We start from the raw sequence: 21,250 nt of genomic DNA on the forward strand, positions 1-21,250 counted from the left end.
ACCCTGTCTACTAGCTCCTCTACGGCCTTACCTACCCTAATTACGCTCTTAACCTAATCTCCTACCCGTACTACGCTAAGATAACTCAACCTAGTAACGGCGGTTCGACCGAGTTTGCCTATATTAACTAGCACCTTCTCGATCTCTAAGAAGGCATTGCTGCAAACTAAGTTTAAGGCTCCGTATCCTTCCTCCCTAAAACGGTAGAGACTGCTACGAAGGTCTTCGCTAGGATCTACTAACTAGAAGTCTTTAACAAATAGTATAAGGAACTTAAGACCCTTCGCTAGGAAAGGGGCCCTACGTACGCCCCTCGGGGTTATATTCTCTCTATTAACTATAATATACATTGCCTAAACACTAAGATAGAGAATACCCTTAATAACTTTATTAAGAACGAGCTAAAAGGCAAGTGTCGAAATATAGGCTAGGAGTAGTACCCGGTCGGTGCCCTTAGAGTACGCCTAACCCTTCCCTACCTTCTATACGGCGCTTAGGCATTACCGAAGAACACTAAGAGGATAACTATGCTCCCCTAGTTCTACCGATACAACTTAGTAACTAGAAAGCTCGATTGCGAAGCTAGAGGTACGTTTTAGAAACTCGCCGCTACCTATTAAGACCTTCTTCCTAGCCCTACCTCGCCCTCTAGTCTTATAAACAAGTACGGTGCCCCTCCGTACGCGTTCCCGGCTATAGTACGCCTACGCAATAACAACCTAATCTCGGAAGCCCTCGTCGGTCGATTAAAGTAGGACGATACTATAGTATAGCAACATATTCGAAGACTCTTTCGCAACCTTAACTAAGAAGGCTCCTTATATATACTCGAGAACTATTTAAAGCAGTATCGCAAGGATATAGCGTCGGCATACTCTAAGATATTAAGTAAGGTTATTCGCCTCGAGTAGGAACGTTTCGGGGAGAAATTATTCTTTAAGGCCCTTATATAGTCTTTAAAAGACTAGAGTTGCATCCTAAACAATAGCGGAGATCGGTATATGCGCCTAAACTAGGATAATTTCTACCGATATTAGCCTACGCCTAACGCTAGGGAGGAGTTTAACTAGGGAGGCTAGGGATTTATATACTAATAGGAACCTAGTAAGGCAGACCTTCCTACTAACTAGCGGTAGTCTAGCGCCCCTTTAGCGAAACCTGCTACCTACGCTTCGAAGGTCTCTACTCCTAGTAGAGTACTCCCGAACGTTAACTCCTAGTAGCTTAGTACCCCTAAGAAACAGCCTCCTTAGCTATCTTCTTTAAAGCAGCCTACGAACCCTATAGCTAATCCGAATAAGCGACAGACCCGCTAGGACATACGGGCTAAGGCGACGCGGACCTAGGCTCTTATCGACTAATTTAACTAGTAGGGGCGAGGAGGCAATTATAGCGGCTAGGGCCGTAGAGGTAACTATAGTAGACTAGCGACTCGTAGTAGAAAGAAATGAGTAATAGGGTATAGTAGCTAGCTAGCTAGGATACCGCTATAGGATAGTCGGTTTGGTTTCTTTACGTGTTTGAGGTTTTTTAGTCCGGGAGGTAAGGAAGCGTTAGTCTAAGGGTAGACTTCTTAGTCCGGGAGGGAAAATGTAGTAGGGAAACCCGGCTTAGTATAGGTGTACCTACTTGTACCCTCTTCCCCTACCTTTATAATTAGAACACACACACCTACCTTTATAATTAGAATACACACACCTACCTTTATAATTAGAACATACACACAATACAAGGAGACATAGCTACGACAATATATAGCAAGAGAGACATAGGAAATGTACCTAATCTAGCTATAATATAGCCCTCCCTACGTCCATTCTCTTCTTTTTAATATTCACAACGCTTTCCCTTCGAAGTATATAATACTACGCCGACCTCTCGCAGTTTACTAAGTACTAGGCCTATAGCATACAGTTCCCTATATATATATCTCTACCTACGACCTACTCGTCCCGCCTATACTAGTAGACCTACTCTTAGAGCTACTCTTTACCTACTAAGCTGTATTAGCATTCCTTCTTATTAGCGGCGGACTAATAGGCTTCTCGAGAGTACGGATTACCTTCTTCTTAGGCGTAGAGTTATTATTTACTTAGTCGTCTAATCGTACTAGAGGTACGCTAGTAGTCGTACATATCGGTCTTAGCGGTATTATTATAGTATAGCACTCGGAAACGATTAGAATACGCGTAGGGGCTCGAATATACGATTGTCCTCTATTTAACGATAGTAGAGAGGAAGAAATACCTAATTCTACCTCTATAGTCCTCCGCGGAGCGAAATTTAAGAGAAGAGGCTCTACGGGCCGTACTAACAGGTTAAGGGCAAGCTATAGTAATATTGATCTATGCTACCTATAAGACATAGTACCTCGATATCCGTATACTACCCTCGATACTTCCCCGAGCCCTAGCTACCCGCCCGAGCCCTAGTATATCCCTATACTAGCACTATTATAGAATCGCCCTGTATAGAATTACGTGCTCTTTCTACCTAATATAGGCTATTTCCGTTCTTAGTTAGTATTATTAATAGGTATACGTCGCGTTTTCTAGGGAGGTCGCGTTTCCGAGTATACTATAGTTACCTAAATATCGCATTTTCGCCCTCTCTTATAGTATACCGCTATTCTATCGACAATAGCCGAATCTCTATTATATAAAGTATATATCGACGAGTTCCTCGCGCCTAACGACGATATTATCGCCGCTAATAGCTCTATAGAGATAGTAGAGGTAGAATCGTAGGAGATAGTAGAGATAGAATCGTAGGAGGTAGTAGAGATAGAATCGTAGGAGGTAGTAGTATCGTAGGAGGAAGTCGAGCCGCTATAAGGCTATATATATAGTAGATTAGTTAATACGCTATATTCGAGGCCGTAGTATCTACTGTCCTATCTATTAGTATCTCCTCGCCCTTAGAAGTACGCGTTCTCGAGGCGCGCCGCGAGTCTATAGCGAAGAGGTCTAATACCGCGAGAAGACGACTTTCCGAGCTACTAGGCTCTCGAAGAATATATCTATAACTTTAGCGCTTAGAAGGGGTACGAGTTTGCGTAGTATAAGCCTAAGAAGAATAAGAACGGGGTGAAATATCGTTACCTCTATATCTACGGTTGCTTTAGTAAGCCGGATAAGCGTACTTAGTTAATAACGAAGAAGGCTAATAAGAAGACGAAGAAGTTAGGCTATAAGTTCTATTTCTACGCTATTGCTATCGATCTAGTATACCCTAAAGGCTAGTAGCAACTACGTTACTCTAGCGAGGAGTAGTACTATTGCTATAACTATAACTCTTACGATATTATTACCTTAATAACTTACCGGAAGCGCTCGAGAACCGCTAACTTCCTCGCTTAGTTAGAGGGTTTATAGTAGTCTCGTATAGTAACATCGAAGATTATAGCCTACTTTAGGTACCGCAGAGTTCTATTACTACTATACGATATCTATAACCTTGCCTAGGTATATAGTCTAAATACTAGGAGATAGGCTAATTAAGTAGAGCGGATAGTTAACTTACTATAAGAATATAGTATCTTCTACGATATAACCTCGTACCTTAAGAACGGATTAATTCGCTTAATAGTCGCCCTCTATCTAGTCTCGCTTAAAGCCTTTAAGAATACGCTATATACGCTTATACTAGACACGACCTATTTAACTAATATCTATAACCTCGAGTTACTAGATATTGTCGCTGCTAGACCTATAAACGATACTATCTAGCTCGGTATTAGACTAATTAGACCGAAGCCTAGCTAGGCGGACTTTGAATAGCTATTACGCTTAGTCCGTAAAGGACTCGAAGGCGCCGGTTGTGCTATACCTTACGTTATTAGTACTATTCGTAAGGAGGTACTAATACGTACTATCGATACAGTTATTCTAGAAGCAGCTAATATTGTCTGCGACTAGCACTTATAATAGGACATCCTTACTCGGGTCTAGAAAGAACGTAGCGACTTCGCTTAAATCTAGTCTAATAGCTCTTAGACTAACAGTCCGAGTACTAATAAGTTTATAAAGCTATTTACTTACACTCTATAGAGCTAGACTAAAGCTAAGTTTAACAACAACGTACGGAAGTTAGACAACGTATATCCGTAGTTTAAGGCTTATCTATATAACAATTAGTAGTACTAGAAGACTCGGATTGTTTACTGCTAGACTAACAACGTTCTTTACTTCGGCGAGAAGGTTACTTCTCGTATAGAAGCCTACTATAGAAGGATTAAGGACTAGCTTAACTATAGCGGCCGTTACGATATCTTTACGCTCTTTAAGTCGCTTATTAACTAGTAGCAATAAGAGTACGACAAACGGCGTACGGCAATAGCTAATAATCTAAAGCAATATAATAAGGCACTCGTAGGCCCCTTCTAGTCTAGTATATAGCGCATTATTAGCGACTATTGCCTTCTCGAGGTCGCTAAAATCTATAAGCGTATAGTAGTACTACTTGCTATAACAAGAGACGATAATAGTAACGAGATCAAACACTTAGCGTTCTCGTATACCTGTCTACGCTATACCTATAGCGATTACGTAACTAAGACCTACGGTTATCCGTATCTTTACGAGATTATAAAGCTTCTCGAGATAGGCGGACCCCGTATAGTACTATTACCTTACTACTTCTACGCTTACTAGTTTATCGACTTCCGTAAGATAATACGTTTACGAGAGCCTTAGGTAATCTTCGGCAACCGTAAACCTCTTACTAGCGGAGCGATACTATACTTAACAAAGCGTATAGCAATAGCTCGAGAATTAGACGACTTAAATAAGATAGTAGTTACTAAGAAGCGGAAAATAATAACGGCTAGAATAGTTGACTTTGTACTAGAACTAGGCGTGTCTCTTACTTAGCTTCGTACTACGGTTACTAAGCACTACAAGTGCGTTAAGAGCTAATATCGTACTTAATAATACCCTTGCTAGAAGGCTAACCGTACGTATAGCTCTACCTACTATCTAAGCGGCTTTAAGTGCTATAATCTACGGGTCGAGTTTTTACTTCTAGTAGCGCTAGAGCCTCCTTCTAAGCTAGATTAGCTCCGCCGAGAGATTAAAGACCTACGTATACGTAAGAGTCTACGTCTATAGGTAGAAGAATAGCGTATAAGACAGTAGATTAAATATAACCGCTAATAGGCAGTATTAGTTAAACAATAGCGATAGTAGGCTACTTAGCAGCAGTACTTACTTATATAGCTAGTGCGGTAGGCAATAATGCCTCTATACTATACCGTTCTATACTAATAATACTATTAGTTTACTTAGTAATAGTATTATATATAGTAGTATACTAGTTAGTAGTAGAGGGATTAGTATTAGCTAGCATATATAGCATCGCGTAGTTATAAGGCTATAGGTCGCAATCCGCTTAGACCTAAGTAGATAGAGCGCTTATACTTGCCTATATAGTACTAATAATACCTCTAATCTCGCTATACTACTATTTTGCTAACAAACTTTGGCTTTATAGTATGTTGCCCGGCTGGCGGGGCTATAGCGACGCGATTATCCGCTTCTACACGCGATTTCGTATAGAACAGCCGATCTCGTAATCTCGGGTTATGCTGGGGCTCGGGCGGGTAGCTGGGGCTCGGGGAAGTATCGAGGGCACACTGCAAACGGAAGCTCGTCCGCCAAGAGCAATAAGCGGCAGGCAGTCAAAGATGCGACACGGTCACACTGTGCTCTGCCAACGCATCGGGAAAATGGCGATTGCTTGCTCTCACGTGACCGGCAACCCTCGCGCGATTCGAGATTTGACTTCGACTCACTCTGCAAGAAATTTGTCGCAGCGACCAACGTGACATTGTATGAGATCACCATCTGGTACTGCATGTAGCACTGTCGCCATCGCCATGCACACCAGAATCCTCCCCGTCGATGTGGCCCGAATTGGCCGTGTCACCGCCAAGCCAGCACCACACGATGTGCTCGATGAACTTCATTTCGACTTCGACAGCCATTCTCAGGATGCGCAGTATCTTGAGTCGGCTGCTGAGAAGCTCAGAACTTCTGACATCCCTGTAGCCTTCCCTACCGAGACCGTGTATGGCCTCGGGGCAGACGCAACACGGAGCGCTGCTGTCCAAGGCATCTACAAGGCTAAGCAAAGACCTTCAGACAATCCTCTCATTGTTCACTTCTCATCCCTGTCACAGTTGAGATCATTGTTGCACGGCAAACAATCGTCTCCTACAAACGGCACGCGTCAACACGGGCATCTGGAAGACCCAATACCCGTCATTTACAGACCGCTCATTGAGAGATTCTGGCCGGGCCCAATGACCATCATTCTGCCAAATCCTGAAAATTCACCTTTGGCGCCCGAAGTCACTGCTGGTCTACACACTTTTGGAGCACGGATACCTAGACATCTTCTAGCATCAGCACTAATCTCAATTGCCGGAGTCCCTGTCGCTGCGCCTTCTGCAAACGCTTCCACAAAGCCGTCGCCAACGGCTGCCGAGCACGTTGCACACGATTTGGACGGTCGCATTGAGACTATCATCGATGGTGGCCCATGCGATGTGGGCGTAGAAAGCACCGTCGTCGATGGACTTTCGGATCCGCCTCTTGTGCTACGACCCGGCGGCCTGAGTCTGGAGCAAATTCGAACATGCCCGGGATGGGAGAACACTCAGATTGGATACAAGAACGTGTCTGAGAAGGGCAGCCAGCCAAGAGCACCCGGCATGAAGTACAGACATTACTCGCCAAAAGCGACTGTCATTCTTTTCGAAGTAGGCAAGCCTCCGCCCACTCTAGTTGATCTACAACGTCATGCAGGAGCAGAAGCAAAATTAGGCATTATCCGAACAAGGACTTGGAATGTCAACACCGAAGACGCTGAGAAGGTCCTCACACGGCTTTCGGACCACCCAGCATACCAGCCTCCTGCCGACCTGACTCATACTGACACAGCTGGGTTCGCAGGCATGTTGCAGAGTCTCAAAGCCAGCAATTGGGCCAAGAAGGAATACAGAAAACACGACATTCCCTCCCAAGGAGCCTCGCTTTCAATCGTCGAAGTCAAGCTTGGACCAGACACAGCAGACATTGCCAGAGGTATATTCTCTGCATTACGCGACCTCGACAGACAAAATGTGGACGCCATCTTTGTGGAGGGCATCGATGATACTGAGGGTGACACAGCGGCAGCCATCATGAATCGATTGCGTAAAGCCGCTGAGATTCATGTCAATGGATGACTTGAATTGTCCGAGCAGTTGACTGATCCAATGTGCCTATCTGGGCCCCGGCTATCAAGTCTTGGCACAACCCGGCAGCTTCGCTGAGCCAATTAACGTGCACCTCGGATCGGCTAAATTGGGGCATACCTTCAACTTTTCGCTCCGTGGTTAGCAAACAACTTTCCATCACACTTGACATCTTATGCTGGCGAAAGTCACCCTGCGATTCCCATCCAAGCATCAGAACATTGAGCAGCAGCTTGTTGCGAGAGATCTGGAGCTTGACAGGAATCCAGTAATTTGACAGGTCTTAAATGGCACCTTCAGTTCAACTTCCGGATGGCCACCAAGAGGTCCTTACGAATCGTCACAATGAACACGCAAAGGAGATCACTATCCTTGTGACTGGATTTGGTCCTTTTCAGGAACGTTATCCCGTCAATCCTTCATTCGAGATTGCCCGGAGACTGCCAGAATCCTTGCCGGCAAATTCGCCTCATAAAGCCGTGCGAATAATATCTTATGGAACACCGGTTCGCGTTGCCTATGATGAAGTTCGAGACTTGATTCCCAAGCTACACCAAGAGTATGCTGGAACTGTTGACGTTGTCTTACACATTGGCATGGCATCTGGGCGGAAATTCTACGCGCTGGAAAGATATGGGCACAGAGACGGCTACGACAAGAATAAAGATCTCGACGGTAGAATGCCTGGCGCTGATGAGGGCAAGACGACTTTTGCTGACTGTCCTCCTACAATGACCACCTCTCTCGACTACGAAAACGTGCTGCTCGATTGGCAAGTGAATCTTCTCAGCATTCCTGAAGGCCGTCTTGGCAATGGAGCTGATGCAAGACCGTCCGAAGATGCGGGCCACTACTTGTGCGATTACATCTATTTCAACAGTCTCGCGCATTGTGGTCGTCGCAGTGGCGCGATGGAAGGCGGTGGCGACAAAGCAAGACCTGTGCTTTTCTTGCACGTTCCAGCAGAGAGCGATCCGGACATGATCGAGAAGGGCAAGGAGGTCACAATTGCACTGATCCATGCCATCGTGGACAATTTCTGCAAGCGCCAATTTGGTCAGGAAGGATTCTCTTGATGTGGTCATAAGATCTCCCTGGTTTCTTAGGCATTTCCGGCATAGCACTTGCATAGCGAGCCTCGGCTGGCGACAATCGATCACTAGATTAATTAGAACGCGATCATATTTACTACTGACCTGCAATTCCAGCTTCAGTTCGTGGCTTAAGTAGCCGTTCGGCGCAATCTGGGCGGTTTTCGGTCAGTCGAAACGCTCTGAAAGGTGCATAACCGAATGCGTGCGGAGTACAGCTGCAGGGCTCAAGAGCTCCAACTTGGTAGCCACTCACTGCATTCACACGTCTGCAGGATGGAGGGGTATGGAGTGCACATACTATCCATTGCACCGAAAGAGAATGTACAATTCGATCTAGTGTCCAGGGGAGCGAGCGCGAGAAACAAGAGGGACCAATCTGTCACCAAAGAAATCTTGCTAGACTACCTCCAATTCAACTTTCACATTCAAAGTCGGAAGATGCCTTCTGCAGAGAACGGGGTCGGCGGTCACTCTGGTGGTCCTGCTTTGTGTACTTTAGACGAGTTTCTTGCTCAGGAGTATGACTACATCGTCGTCGGTATGGTGCAGTATTGCCAGCGTAAAGCCATTCAGCGAATCCGGCTAACAATCCTTCCAATCTCCAGGTGGTGGCACAGCTGGTCTCTGTGTCGCCGCACGACTGACAGAGAACGACAAGGTCAAAGTCGGAGTGCTTGAAGCAGGCAAGAATTTGATGGACGATCCACAAATCTCAACGCCCTCTTCATACCCAACCTTGATCGGTCGCGAGAAGTATGACTGGTGTTTCGAATCCGAGCCAGTGCCTACTGCTGGCAATAAGACCTACTCGATGCCTCGTGGGCGAGCACTTGGTGGGTCTTCGGCCATAAATTATCTCATGTATGTACGGGGATCACGGAACGATTACGATGGATGGGCTAGCTTGGGTAATAAAGGTGAGGACAACACGAATTAAATTCCAGATATATCGATGAGCATCGCTGACTTGACGTCTACAGGCTGGGGCTGGGATGACATGCTTCCATATTTCAAGAAACATCAAACTCTGGATCCTCCTGAGAAGGAAAGCCCCAACAAGCAGTTTATGCCAGCAGGTTAGTGGAAGTTCAAGCAAGCATAGCGTGCTAGTCTTTCTGTTTGATTTGACTGAGCTGAGAGGTCCTTATAGCTGCTAAGGAAAAGTATCACGGCAGTAATGGACCGATCCACACTTCTTTCAACGACTACTACGAGCCCTTCGAATACGATTTCTGCGAAGCCGCGTACGCCACCGTGGGCGGACAACGTACTCTCCACGATGCTTGGTCGGGCGACCACATGGGCTTCTATTCAAGCCTCGCTGCAGTTAACAGGACCGATGATCCAGGAAAGCGAAGCTACTCCGCCACAGGATATCTGAGACCGAATCTTCAACGGCCAAATCTTAGAGTGCTCACAGAAGCACTGGTCGGCCGTGTACTACTCGAAGGAACGACTGCGAAGGGTGTCGAATTCTACCACAATGGCCAGAAATATCAAGCCAAAGCCTCGAAAGAGATCATCTTGTCCGGCGGCGTTATAAATTCTCCTCAAATCCTTGAACTTTCTGGAATCGGAGACCCAAAAGTCCTCGAAGCAGCGGGCGTCGAATGTCTCGTCAAGAATGATCGGGTAGGTGCGAACTTTCAAGACCATGTCCTGGGAGGTATGTTGTACGACCTGAAGGATGGCATCAACAGTCTCGATGCTTTGCACGGAGAAGAGTATCAAGCCGCCATGCAAGAAATGTACAACAAAACGAACAACGGTCCTCTCGGGTCTCCTGGTATGCTGATGGGTTTCGTATCTTACGCATCTTTGGTCGATCAACACACTTTGAACCAGACAATCGCGGATATCCGACAGAACTCTCTGGCCAAAACGGACTTTGAAAAGCGACAGGAAGATGTCATCGTTCGTCAACTTTCCGATCCGACGTTTGCGAATCTTCAGATTTTCTGCATTGGCGCCCAACTCGATGTCAGTAGAGGTGATAGTCAGATTGCATTCTTCGCAGCACCGTAAGTCATCCGCCGCATCAAGTTCCCATCCTTCGCTTCCTCTAACACAAAAGCTATCGCAGACCGAAAGGCAAACAACGCGTCTCCATGCTCGTATGCTCCGAACACCCCCTCTCACGCGGAACCGTGCACATCACCAGCCCCGATCCCACCAAACACCCGCGAATCGACCCAGGCTATTTCCGCAACCCGGCCGACGCCAAAATCCTCGCGGAAGGCATCAAGTGGATGGATAAAGTGGTCAAACAGCCTGTGATGGCGAAGAGCTTGGGAGAGAGGATTTTGCCGCCGCAGGACGCGAAGATCGAGACGGAAGAGGAACGGATCGAGTATGTGAGGAACCATATTTCCACACAGTATCATTTGATTGGAACTTGTACGATGGGTGAGGTTGTGGATGATACGTTGAAGGTTAAGGGGGTGAATGGGTTGCGTGTTATCGATGCTTCGGTCTTCCCTGGCCATGTTTCTGGGAATATCATGAGTACGACTTATGCTGTTGCGGAAAAGGGGGCTGATCTTGTCAAAGCGGATGATGAGCGCTTTCGTTGAGATGGAGGAGATGAACTTCAGATGATGATTGCACAAGGCAAATTTTGCATGTATTCTCGTCATCGGTACAGGTAATTGTTGATAAACTTGTTCCCATAATAGTCCATTTCTTCATCACTCTTAATGGTCATGTTTGAGCGTACAACTTGCACTATACCATCCCAGAGACCTTCGACCTGCACATCAGCGTTGCCAGCCGCTGCTACAGCACGTTGATGTGCGAGCTTTCGCTCTCTCCTGAATGCAGAGAGCAAAGCAATATTATCGATTCGTGCTGGTGGTACGGATTTGGTTTGCACCGGTGCTTGAACCTGCTGTCCAAAATTGACTTCCTTCTCAGTAGCTCCAGACCCAGCAAACCGTCCGGTCTCCAAAGTCGGAAACATGTTTTCTTCCTCGCCGAAAAAGCTGAAATCTGTCGATGCCGCGTTCCAGAGCGTTTCGCTGTCACGATCTTCGGTCACTGACCTTGTCTCCTGATGTAGCCACGGGCTAGCTTTGCCCTTTGCACGACCACCTTCGGGAGCTACTTCCAACACGAGACGCTTCAGTGCAAAGAACTTGTCAGCAGAGTGTTTGAGAGCAGTAGCGTGGCCTTTGCGGCCGGGTGGCGCTGAATAGTCCAATTCGGCTTGTTTGCGAGCGAGTGATGCCTCTTCAGCGCATTGCTTGATGAAGCAGACAATTCGATCAGCCACGTCTCTGTCTTGTGAAAATGGTGGTACATCGGTAAGGACTAGAGTCGAGATGTGAGGGAGCATTGCAGGATGTAGATTACGTCCTGCTAAGACGTGCGCATTCAGCCGTGCTTTGCGCTCCGTTGCAATCGAGGAGTAGCTCCGTGGACGTGGTGTGCGAGGGGGTGATGGGTTAGGTGAGTCAAGTGCTATTGGAGATGGTATGCCATTCATTGACATCGTCGTCCCTTCTCCCATGGCCGATATAGGGCTGAGCATAGTGTTTCGCATGCCATTCGTGAGGGAATCGACCACTTCTGGAGCTAAGGCACTACCTCGCCGCGCTTCGCTTGGGCTACCGGAGTTTCCATCATCCACAATTTTGAAGGTATCGTCTCGCCGATCAGGCTCTTGAGGAGTTGCGATCTTGTAAGTATCGTCTGCAGCAGGCGATATTGCGAATGTGATCGGGTCAGCTTCAAGCTCAAATCGTGGCGTCTGCTCATCAGTTGCAAGCTCAAATGCTTCTGGGCGAACGGCATTTGCAGGCAGTTCAGCAGCATGTGTTGGTATGTATGGTAGAGAAGTATCTCCAAGCTCGACTCGTCCTTGCACAACTTCTTCAGGGTGTGACTGAGGCGCATCTTTTGTGATAAGACCGTGGTCGACTCGCAGAAAAGTCAGAGCATCCGCGGCGTGCTTTGCAAAGATTGGCGTAAGTTTCTCAACACCCGGCATGGTCACATTGGATTCCTGTTCCCCGCCAGAGAATGAGTGATGTCTAACTCTTGCAGCTGCAACTGGGCCAATGTCTAAAACGTGAAGCCTTTGCGCTCTAACCAGTCCAGATAGACCTTCAACAGTGACCATGTTGCCGGCGATGTAGAGATGCGTGATGCCTCCTGCCGGAGCATCTTCGATAGCGAGACGTGAGACGAACCGACCAGTGAATGCGTTCCTCAGGTAGCCTTCAAAGTCTTCGCCCTGGTAGATCTCCAGCATTTCCGAGCCTAGATATGGAAGTAGAGTTGGAGATCTTTGGCCAGATGCCAGTGATGTAAAAGCATTACTTGCGTCCGCATTGCTAACAAAGCAACACTCTAGCAGTGCACGAACACCACGATCAGTCAACTGATTGTCCCTCACATCAAGACTGCGCACACGGACACCAATAGCTTTGCCAAGAACCTCTATGCTCTCATCCTTGAGACTCACTCCTCTTAGCTTCAAGACTTGCAGGCCAGAAAACTTTCTCAACGTGTCCAACACAGCTGGATCTCGCGCCGGATATGAAAAGGACAGATCAAGATATAACAGGCCTTCGAATCTTCCCAATGCTGCAGCAAGACCACTTGACGTGACATTAGGACATCGAGATGCATCCAGTAGCCGCAAACCAAAAGACGGAATAGTCGTGGCTGGACTTTGGAAGAAACTACCACTAGACGCAGGAAGCTCTATCACGCCCAGCGGAGGCGCTCTCCTGTCTTCCGGCTTCTTGCGGAAAAGTACTAGGGCTTGTAAAGCGGCATAGTCAAAGAATGGCAGCCCTCTCACGATCAGTGATTGCAAATTCGGAAGTCGTTCCATGACATCTCGAAGCCAGTCTGCTTGCGGTCCATTGTAGATTTCGGCATGCGCGGGAGGTAGATGCAAGGTATGCGTCATGCTCCGAAGCAGTAGTCGAGCAGTCTGCAGAGTTCGCTTGAATCGTGTCAAAGCGACATAGACACGATCATTCTCCAGTCCGAAGTGTGACGCAGGATTGCCCCATATATGAGGCGCGAATGTGGTATGCCATCTGCTGCATACTAGCGCTGCTGAACAGAGGTCGTTCGAGGGCATATACCGCGCCACAATGTCCCAGAAGTCGATCAAGGTGGCCTTCTCGTAGCTCGGGGGTGCGGCTTCCATGATTGGAAGCCAGCAGGACTCCTGTATGTCCAGTGCTATCGTTGAAATGGTATCGTGTTCCCGCGATCAGGCGTGGTGGAGAAGCAGACAGCGACATCGCGAGCTATGAGGTTGAACAAAGGTGGCATCCTTCTCGTGACGCGGCCAAGAGTTCGGCAAGGATCAGCCGACGCAAAAATAGCACAGCCACCATCACATGCGAGTCGAGTGTCTCGAAGTCACCTGAAAGTACATGCAGCATACGTCGAACAGCCGCGCTCCAAGAGTCGCTATGCCCAGTCAGCAACGCAACGTCTGTGGATCATTCCCGGAACAAATCATGATTTGGGCAATCGCCGTCCAGACGAAGATGCTGTCTCAGAAGCGCGTGAGAGGAGTCCCGCAAATTCGCGATGGTCCAAGAATGTGACAGAACGCATCGAGGAAGTCCTTCTCTGGCGTCCAAGAAGAAGGTCTAGCAACCTACCGAACGTGATCGAACCTCCAAGAGTTTCCTTGAATTTGATTTCTCCAGCAATCCTGATTTCATCCAGCCAGACACCGCCGAGCGCTATGAATGCTGGAGCGGCCATGGGTGAGCATGAGAGGCGATATGATAAGGGGTGCGAAAATTCTCAACTCAGTGGACGGTGCAATGTCAAAGCGATGCAAGCGTAAGGAGTGCTTTCGTGGCACTTCAAGGTTGCCAAGAAGCACAAGCACAGACCTCACTTTCGCGACGACATCTCTCCGAGGTCTTCTCCACCACACTTCCATGAAGTTGATCTGCATACATTTCTATGGTTCAATGGGGATACCCGGATCACAATGTCTGCCCTTCCTCATCCTCCGGCAATACCAATGCTGACCTACACAAACTGGCCCCAAACATCCCGAGACCCACACAACCACCATTCGACATACACATCCCATCACCTCAAAGAAAACAAACCATTCCCAGACACTCGCAAAGAAACATACCACATAGCCTTCATCCTCCGCCATCTCCTGCCCGCAGAAATAGTCGTCATCATAATTCATCACGCAGGCCTTCACGAGACCAGCATCGTTTCAAAACAATTAGAACTAGCAGTTTCTCGCCAGCAATCATCCTTCACATATCTCAAACCCCGCCAATATGCTGTAGAATACGGGTCATTTTGCCTATTGTGTCTGTAACGTTCCGCATCACTGCTCGAGAGCACGGTTTAGATTTAGGGATTGGAAGATCATATTTTACTGCTAGGGTTCTTCGTGCAGACGGGGCAGATGTTGGCAAGGAGCGAGAGATATTTCGTAATACTCCTGCTTCGGACATGTAGGAGACGAGGGAGGTAATTTGGCAGAGGAATGGTGAGGAAAGGGAAGAGAGGGATTGGGTAAGGGGTTGAGGAATGGAGATGAGATTGTGATCAAGGCATGGGCTCAGTGGGCGAGTTTCGAGAACAGGGTGAAGTCCGTGGAGATGGAGCTGAGGTGGATGACTGTGGTTGCGTAGGCAGTCGCGCTCCAAGTCGTTGAACCCGAGCTCGGCGCTGCAGACGAAATTTGATCCCAGGGAGTGAGGTCGTGGTTCGGAGTAAGCACTTAACCTTGTCAATTCGATCGTGATATTGCAGCCGTAGCAGTCTGAGCCGTTGTACCAGCGTTGACGCCCTCCAGCGCCGTGATCGCCTCGTCCAAAATGCCATAGAAAAGTAAAAATCATGCTTGCTTGCCACCAAATTTGGCAGGCACAGCATCCTTCAAACGCCGCAAGATGCCCATATTCTCCTTATTCGGATGATGGTATGTCGCCGCTCTGTGGGCCTCCATGCTACCCGTTGCCCTAGGTGTCGTACTCGCAAATGTCTTGGGTATTTCATGCTTCTCGTAAGGGTCTCGAATGTTCTTCTTCGGCTTCGATGGTTGTACTGCGAAGTCGATCGCTTTGGGAGCTGCAGCTTCCGGACTGTTGGGTGTAAGGCCACTCATACCGGAATCCTTCCGCTTGACCAACTCGTGAGGGTCGGTCGAAGCCTTGGTCTCACCTGCTACAGCTCCCTCGCGCCTCTACTGAATACCATGCTCGCGTTTGAGACGTTCTAAGTTCTCCTGGCGTTCGGCGAGATCCTGTTGGCTCTTGGCCACTGCAAGATAGATTAGCATGCCGTCAGTTCTATATGTCTCATGATCAACCCACTCTTCTCTGGCTGGTGGTAGAGAACGACGAGATAACGATTCTGAAAATTGAAGCCGTTCAATTTGTCGCAAGCGCCTTTCGCATCCATGACATCTTCGTAGACGACGAAAGCGGTACCCTTGGTATTGGCAGCGATGCCTTGACGGATTTGTCTGTCGAAGTTATGCGAGTCAGTGCCCGCGCTCTGCGACAAGATATGTAGTACCGCGGTCGCGTGAGGCCTCGGCGGAGGCTGCGCGGAAGTGGTTCAAACGTACCGAATGGGCCCAAACTTGCCAAAGAGGTCGAAAAGCTCTTCGGTGGTGACGTTGTAGCTGAGGTTCTTGACGAAGAGTGCTCCTGGGGTCATTGGTCAGTATAGGCGCCTCGAGATGGCCAGGGTCGTGCGCTGGGTGGGTGGGTGTCCGAGGCGCAATGAGGGCAACTAACGATTTACTTCGGGGGCGAGTTTTCCACGAGAGCCCATGCCTTGGCTGATTTGTTTGCTGGATGTGGATGGGTCGAGTTACGACAATGTCTCAGGCTGGAGAGAGGTCGAGAGGAGGGTCGCGGTTGGGCGTGGGTCGAGAAGCTTTCTCGAAGTTGTGGCTTCGGAGGCGCATGCGCATCGCAATCAGATCAGGCAGGACGGTCACGGTACTTGCCGGATGCCGCAACGGAGCGGAGGTACAGTAACAATGAGGATTGACTCCTTGCTGCAGAACGTGCTCTTTGGCTGCCGCTGCCGCTACGACGCGACTTCATATCTATACTGTAGGAAAGCGACGCACGTATTCTACCCAACAGAGCTGTCCTCGCCCTCCGTAAACCATGGGTCTTGGGCAAGCCAACATCTGCAACCGCAACGCTTGATCGCCTTGCTTGCTTCCTAACCCGAGGCGCCCACGCCTACGCCCACCGCTTGCCCCGCGACTACGCTGCCTCTCCCTCCCACGAACGCAACGCTGTACACCTCCCATAGCCTCACTCGCACTTCCATGTGAGTGACTGGCGCATGAGAGCTTCGTCTGCAAAATTGTGAGCGCGTTTGACTGGCGACTGGCGGTGTCGTTCGACCCTCAACCCTCACCTCCGTCCGCTCCGCTGCTCTCTCGCCGGGGTGCGCATCGCCGCGGACATGAGCTTCTCGGAGTACAATAAAACGTTCAAGAGGCCGACAAATGGCTCGCTGTCCCCGGGCCGATCGCCCTCACCACCGCGCAAGTTCGTAGAGCCATTGTCGCCAGCCAGACCGAGACCAATCGAGCCGCATTTCAACTACCCAGCCATCAACAACCATGTGGACTTCCAGGTGCGCCCGGAGCAGCCTTTCACGGCCACGCCAGAGGGAAGAGATAGAAGTGGTAGCTACAGGAGCGGTCATCATCGTACTCCCTCCACCATAGACACCTTGGCCGAAGCAGCGCTTGCGTTGAGCCCGTCGCATGCGTCGCACGCCAGTCCCACCTTCAATAGCTACAGCCATGTGCCAATTGCGACGAATGGTCATGGACATCACGAGCCACCACACAAACGCGCTCGGTCGGAGGTGTATCATACCCCAATGGTTGGCCAGTATGCCTCTCGACCTGCCACCAGCTACGAACAGTCTCAAGGATGGGCGCGAGGTGCTGGTCAACAGCCGTATGCGGGACATACACACGATCGATCTCTTGAAGAAGCTGCATTGTTACTCAACTTTCGAACTAGTGGCTGGTCCACAAGCCATAGCAGTCACGGGTCGCGCCCACTTCAGACCGCGAATGTTCCAACAGCTCCAAGGCCGCATGCAAATAGCTTTCCCCAGGACTCACAGCATTCTCGGCCGATGAACTTTGGTGCTCAAACTCCTCTGCTCCCTCCCTTCAATGCTCAGGATAGCGCACAACCGCGACCAACACTTCCTCCCCCTACACAGACTGCAGAGGGATTTCAGACCAGTCCGCACCGTAACAATTATGCTCTAAATGACGCTCGTGTACATCGCGACCACGCCTTCGACGCGCCGGGTGACGTCCACCTGGCAGATGTAAATCCCCATTCCCGGCCGGAGGAAGAAACCTCTCGCGCTACCAGCATGGACGTAACGGCAAGTGAAACATCAGAGTCGACGAGTAAGCTGAAGCGAGCTTCCACTAAAGGCAAATCGCGTGCCTCTTCGGGACGAAAGAGCATTGCAGAAAGGGCGGCGTCTGGAAGGGTGGCATCACGGAAGAAGTCCTCTTCTGCTCGATCCAGAGCTGCTAGGCAGGCAGCGCGAGAGACCAGCACTGATTGGGACCTTCGACCCAATCTCAATCGTCGAAAGAGCTTCAATGGCTCGGCGACTGTGATCGAGCATAAATCTGTGGCAGGACAGGCTGGAACTCGTTCTCAATCTGTCCCGCCTGACACACCCATGGTAATTCGACCAGCGTCGCCTTCCAAAACTCATCGCAGAACCAAGGAAGTCACGTCTGAGACCATTTGCGCCGGGTGCGAGGTTGCCAGACAGACCACAAAGGCCAATCCGGAAGTCGATGCCTGGGTATCTTGCAATGGTTGCAAGAAGTGGTTCCATATTGATTGTGCTGGATTCAAGAAAGCCAGCGAAGTGCGGGATGTTGACAAATTCTTCTGCGCACCTTGCGAGCCGACTCATGGAAAGACTACTTACGTGCGCAAGAGCACACGCGCTCATGCGCAAGTTGATTACTCCGAACTGCAGCGCGGAGTGTTGAAGACCAGTGAAGAGAGCATGGAGCACCACTACATTCAGCCAATCAAGGACGGCAAATTTAAATTCGATCCTGAGAGCTTCCCTCGCATGCGGCCGGAATTGGTGACGAGAGAGTTCTTTGAAAAGAGTGGCACCTTCACCGAGCCCATCTGCATACCAGCTGAATTTAATCCGCGACCATGGCTAAAGCGAAGTCAACGTGATGGTCAAGAGAGCGTGTCAGCCGAGAACGGCGATGCCATGTCTGACATTGCGCTCGACGAGTACGAATATGACACTGTGAAAGATGATGGTCAGGACAAGCTCGACATGGTAATGCCGGAAGATCTTACCGTTCGCCAAGTCTGCAATCTGGTTGGGCCAGAGACACCGCTTGATGTGATCGACGTCAAAACACAGAATTCCGGAGCGAAATGGACGCTCGGGAGATGGGCAGATTATTACGAAGAACAAAATGACGACAAACCCATACAGAACGTCATTTCTCTTGAGGTCTCGCAATCAAAGCTTGGACGGATGTTGCGACGACCTAAGATCGTGCGCGATATCGACCTGCAAGATGAAGTATGGCCACAAGAAGAGAAAGACAAAGGCAAGTGGCCCAAGGTGCAATACTACTGCCTCATGTCTGCGGCGGACAGTTATACCGATTTTCACATCGATTTCGGGGGCAGCAGTGTGTACTACCACATCCTGCGAGGCAAGAAGACGTTCTTCTTCATCCCACCGAAAGCGAAGCATCTGAAGGCCTACGAGGAATGGAATGACAGTCCAGAACAGAACTACACTTTCCTGCCTCTCATTACCGGAGAGTGCTACCGGGTAGACCTCCACGCTGGCGACACGATGCTGATTCCATCCGGATGGATTCACGCAGTCTGGACACCTGCCACCAGTCTTGTGATTGGTGGCAATTTCTTGAACCGAATGTCTTTCCAGAATCAGTTCAAGGTGGCTGAGATTGAGAAAGCTAACGAGACGCCGATGAAGTTTCGGTACCCATTCTTCCAGAAGATCATGTGGTATACGGCAATCAAATATTTGAAGGATGACCCTCTACCGCAGGCGGTATCACAGGCATTCTACGACGGCAAGAGATACGACCGGCAGGTACCACTGTGGGCAGATTTCGACGGCGAAATCGCGGCCAAGGACGAACGGGCAGGAGGCAAGAATGCGCGATACTACGGCCAAGCAGAGCTTGATGGTCTGCCAGACTTGGTCAACTTCATCTTCCGCACCGTCATGCTGGTCTTGGGGCGCATTGAAGGCGTCACGGCCGACCGCATGAAGCGCGTCAATGCATCCATCCCAAAAGGGCATGGTGAGCCGCTTGAGATCGCCAAGACCTTTGCCCTGTGGGTCGCATGGAAGCGCGGAAACGAGGATCCTCCCGCCTGGGCGCACCCTGACGCCGTCCTGCCGAACAGCAAAGAAGAAGGCGCGCCCAAGAAATTTTCGCAGCGAGCGCTCAAGGAGATGGAGCGCAAAGAAGCCATCGCTGCATGGCGGGTTGCGCCGGACAGACAGAGCGAGCGCGTCCGGAATGCCGCTGCCGCCGTCGCCGCCGCTAGGACTACTAGCGTGCCGAATCCGAGCAATAGCGTTGTGGCAAGTGCTGCCACTCCTGATCGCGCGACAAGTTTTGCTCCATCACGTCAACAAGCACCCACGACCGCCACATCCGACCACACGCATGCGCATCAAGATATGGCCGCCACGGCATCCGCGGTCGCGCCTCCGATGGCTTTTATGATGAACCCGATGCCCGGTCAGCATTTGAGCACCCCGAAAACTTCTGTACTGGGGCCCAAGCGCGTTGCATGTGATGCATGCAGGAAGCGTCGAATCCGCTGCAAGCACAAGGACATTGTGACCATGATGGGGGATATTCAGAGTCCAGGGGCTCTCCAGCAGATGACACCAGGTGCGCCATTGAGCAGTAGTCAGGACCTCGACGAGAACATCACTGTCACGCCACCCAAGACTAACCATCATTTTGCCCCAGATTCCAATGGATCGCATCAAAATGGCATCAATGGCAACGGGCCTCTGCCAGGCACAAATGCATATATCAATGCGAATATTCCCATGACAATGAATGGGGTGCCGATCTTTGGCGAAGCTCAGAAGCGAGGTCGAACCAAGGCCTGTTTCGAGTGCAGGAAGTCAAAGGTAGGCATTCTGCTAAGCTATCAATGTGGAAATCCTGGCTGACGATGGTCTAGCGACGCTGCGTCCACGACGAGAATGGCAACGTGGATCCCATCAAAGCAGCTGAGACGCCTGTCCCTCGAGGTTCAAATGCTTCGAAAAAGCGACCGCCTGGCGAGGAGAGCACTCCAATCCAACCTAAGAAGAAGCTGAAGGCAGCTTTACCCACCGAGAATGTGCCCATGGCGCCATCTTACCACCAAGGGCCCGCCGTGACCCAGCAAGCCCATGCACCACAGCCGACTGCAACAGTCTCAACATATCCATCGCATTCGCCACAGCCGCCTCCAACAGTCTCGACCTATCCTTCGCATTCATACGAGTCACAGACGATTCATCACGAAGATTCCCAACACTCATCGCACGAACATCAGTCCAGCCATCCACCAATAGATCCAACTCTGTTTGCTTACTCTGACCATGGCGACCATGGGCATTATGACAGCAGCTATGCGTATTCATCAGCGGAGCGACCGGGACTGTATGGATCATTGCCATCTCTTGACCAGATCGCGAGCGAAGTCCTGGATATGACTTCGCATGACGACTACACGCACGATCCGGATGACAATGTCCACGTCTACAATCCAGATGCAATTGCACCAATGTCCAATGGCCTCCCTTCAGACTCATCTAGACCGGACGATGGTGTGGATTCCGGCATTTCGTTAGTGGGTAGCGA

General features: G+C 49.6%; 7 protein-coding genes across 7 annotated transcripts; 5 read left to right on the forward strand and 2 right to left on the reverse strand.

The window, feature by feature from the left end:
* Window positions 1-6,001: 6,001 nt before the first annotated feature.
* On the forward strand, window positions 6,002-7,207 carry MYCFIDRAFT_118555 (uncharacterized protein; the record flags this gene model as incomplete). Its single annotated transcript, XM_007930205.1, has 2 exons — window positions 6,002-6,874; window positions 6,965-7,207. Coding segments are annotated over 2 exons (1,116 nt in total), but the record flags the coding sequence as incomplete, so codon positions are not given.
* A 317-nt stretch (window positions 7,208-7,524) lies between these two features.
* Window positions 7,525-8,313, forward strand: MYCFIDRAFT_28580 (uncharacterized protein; the record flags this gene model as incomplete). Its single annotated transcript, XM_007929728.1, has 1 exon — window positions 7,525-8,313. One exon carries the CDS (start codon window positions 7,525-7,527, stop codon window positions 8,311-8,313), a length of 789 nt encoding a protein of 262 aa, XP_007927919.1.
* Window positions 8,314-8,769: 456 nt separating this feature from the next.
* MYCFIDRAFT_56055 (Non-catalytic module family CDH) lies at window positions 8,770-11,022 on the forward strand (the record flags this gene model as incomplete). The annotated part of the gene is made up of 5 exons (XM_007929827.1): window positions 8,770-8,869; window positions 8,937-9,248; window positions 9,312-9,407; window positions 9,482-10,352; window positions 10,415-11,022. The coding sequence occupies 5 exons, from the start codon at window positions 8,770-8,772 to the stop codon at window positions 10,902-10,904; spliced, it is 1,869 nt and encodes a 622-aa protein (XP_007928018.1). The 3' UTR covers window positions 10,905-11,022.
* Window positions 10,293-13,495, reverse strand: MYCFIDRAFT_204193 (uncharacterized protein; the record flags this gene model as incomplete). Its single annotated transcript, XM_007930206.1, has 1 exon — window positions 10,293-13,495. The coding sequence occupies one exon, from the start codon at window positions 13,493-13,495 to the stop codon at window positions 10,964-10,966; it is 2,532 nt and encodes an 843-aa protein (XP_007928397.1). The 3' UTR covers window positions 10,293-10,963.
* A 25-nt stretch (window positions 13,496-13,520) lies between these two features.
* MYCFIDRAFT_176438 (uncharacterized protein) lies at window positions 13,521-14,653 on the forward strand (the record flags this gene model as incomplete). Its single annotated transcript, XM_007930207.1, has 5 exons — window positions 13,521-13,527; window positions 13,566-14,124; window positions 14,148-14,163; window positions 14,195-14,542; window positions 14,579-14,653. 5 exons carry the CDS (start codon window positions 13,521-13,523, stop codon window positions 14,651-14,653), a joined length of 1,005 nt encoding a protein of 334 aa, XP_007928398.1.
* Window positions 14,654-15,055: 402 nt separating this feature from the next.
* Window positions 15,056-16,122, reverse strand: MYCFIDRAFT_56057 (uncharacterized protein; the record flags this gene model as incomplete). Its single annotated transcript, XM_007929828.1, has 5 exons — window positions 15,056-15,425; window positions 15,505-15,603; window positions 15,657-15,808; window positions 15,914-15,995; window positions 16,086-16,122. 4 exons carry the CDS (start codon window positions 16,120-16,122, stop codon window positions 15,527-15,529), a joined length of 348 nt encoding a protein of 115 aa, XP_007928019.1. The 3' UTR covers window positions 15,056-15,425; window positions 15,505-15,526.
* Window positions 16,123-16,836: 714 nt separating this feature from the next.
* On the forward strand, window positions 16,837-20,723 carry MYCFIDRAFT_104451 (uncharacterized protein; the record flags this gene model as incomplete). Its single annotated transcript, XM_007930208.1, has 4 exons — window positions 16,837-17,344; window positions 17,663-19,969; window positions 20,063-20,529; window positions 20,583-20,723. Coding segments are annotated over 4 exons (3,423 nt in total), but the record flags the coding sequence as incomplete, so codon positions are not given.
* Window positions 20,724-21,250: the final 527 nt, after the last annotated feature.

This window comes from Pseudocercospora fijiensis (genome assembly GCF_000340215.1).
Source record: "Pseudocercospora fijiensis CIRAD86 unplaced genomic scaffold MYCFIscaffold_6, whole genome shotgun sequence".
Taxonomy (NCBI): Eukaryota; Fungi; Ascomycota; class Dothideomycetes; order Mycosphaerellales; family Mycosphaerellaceae; genus Pseudocercospora; species Pseudocercospora fijiensis.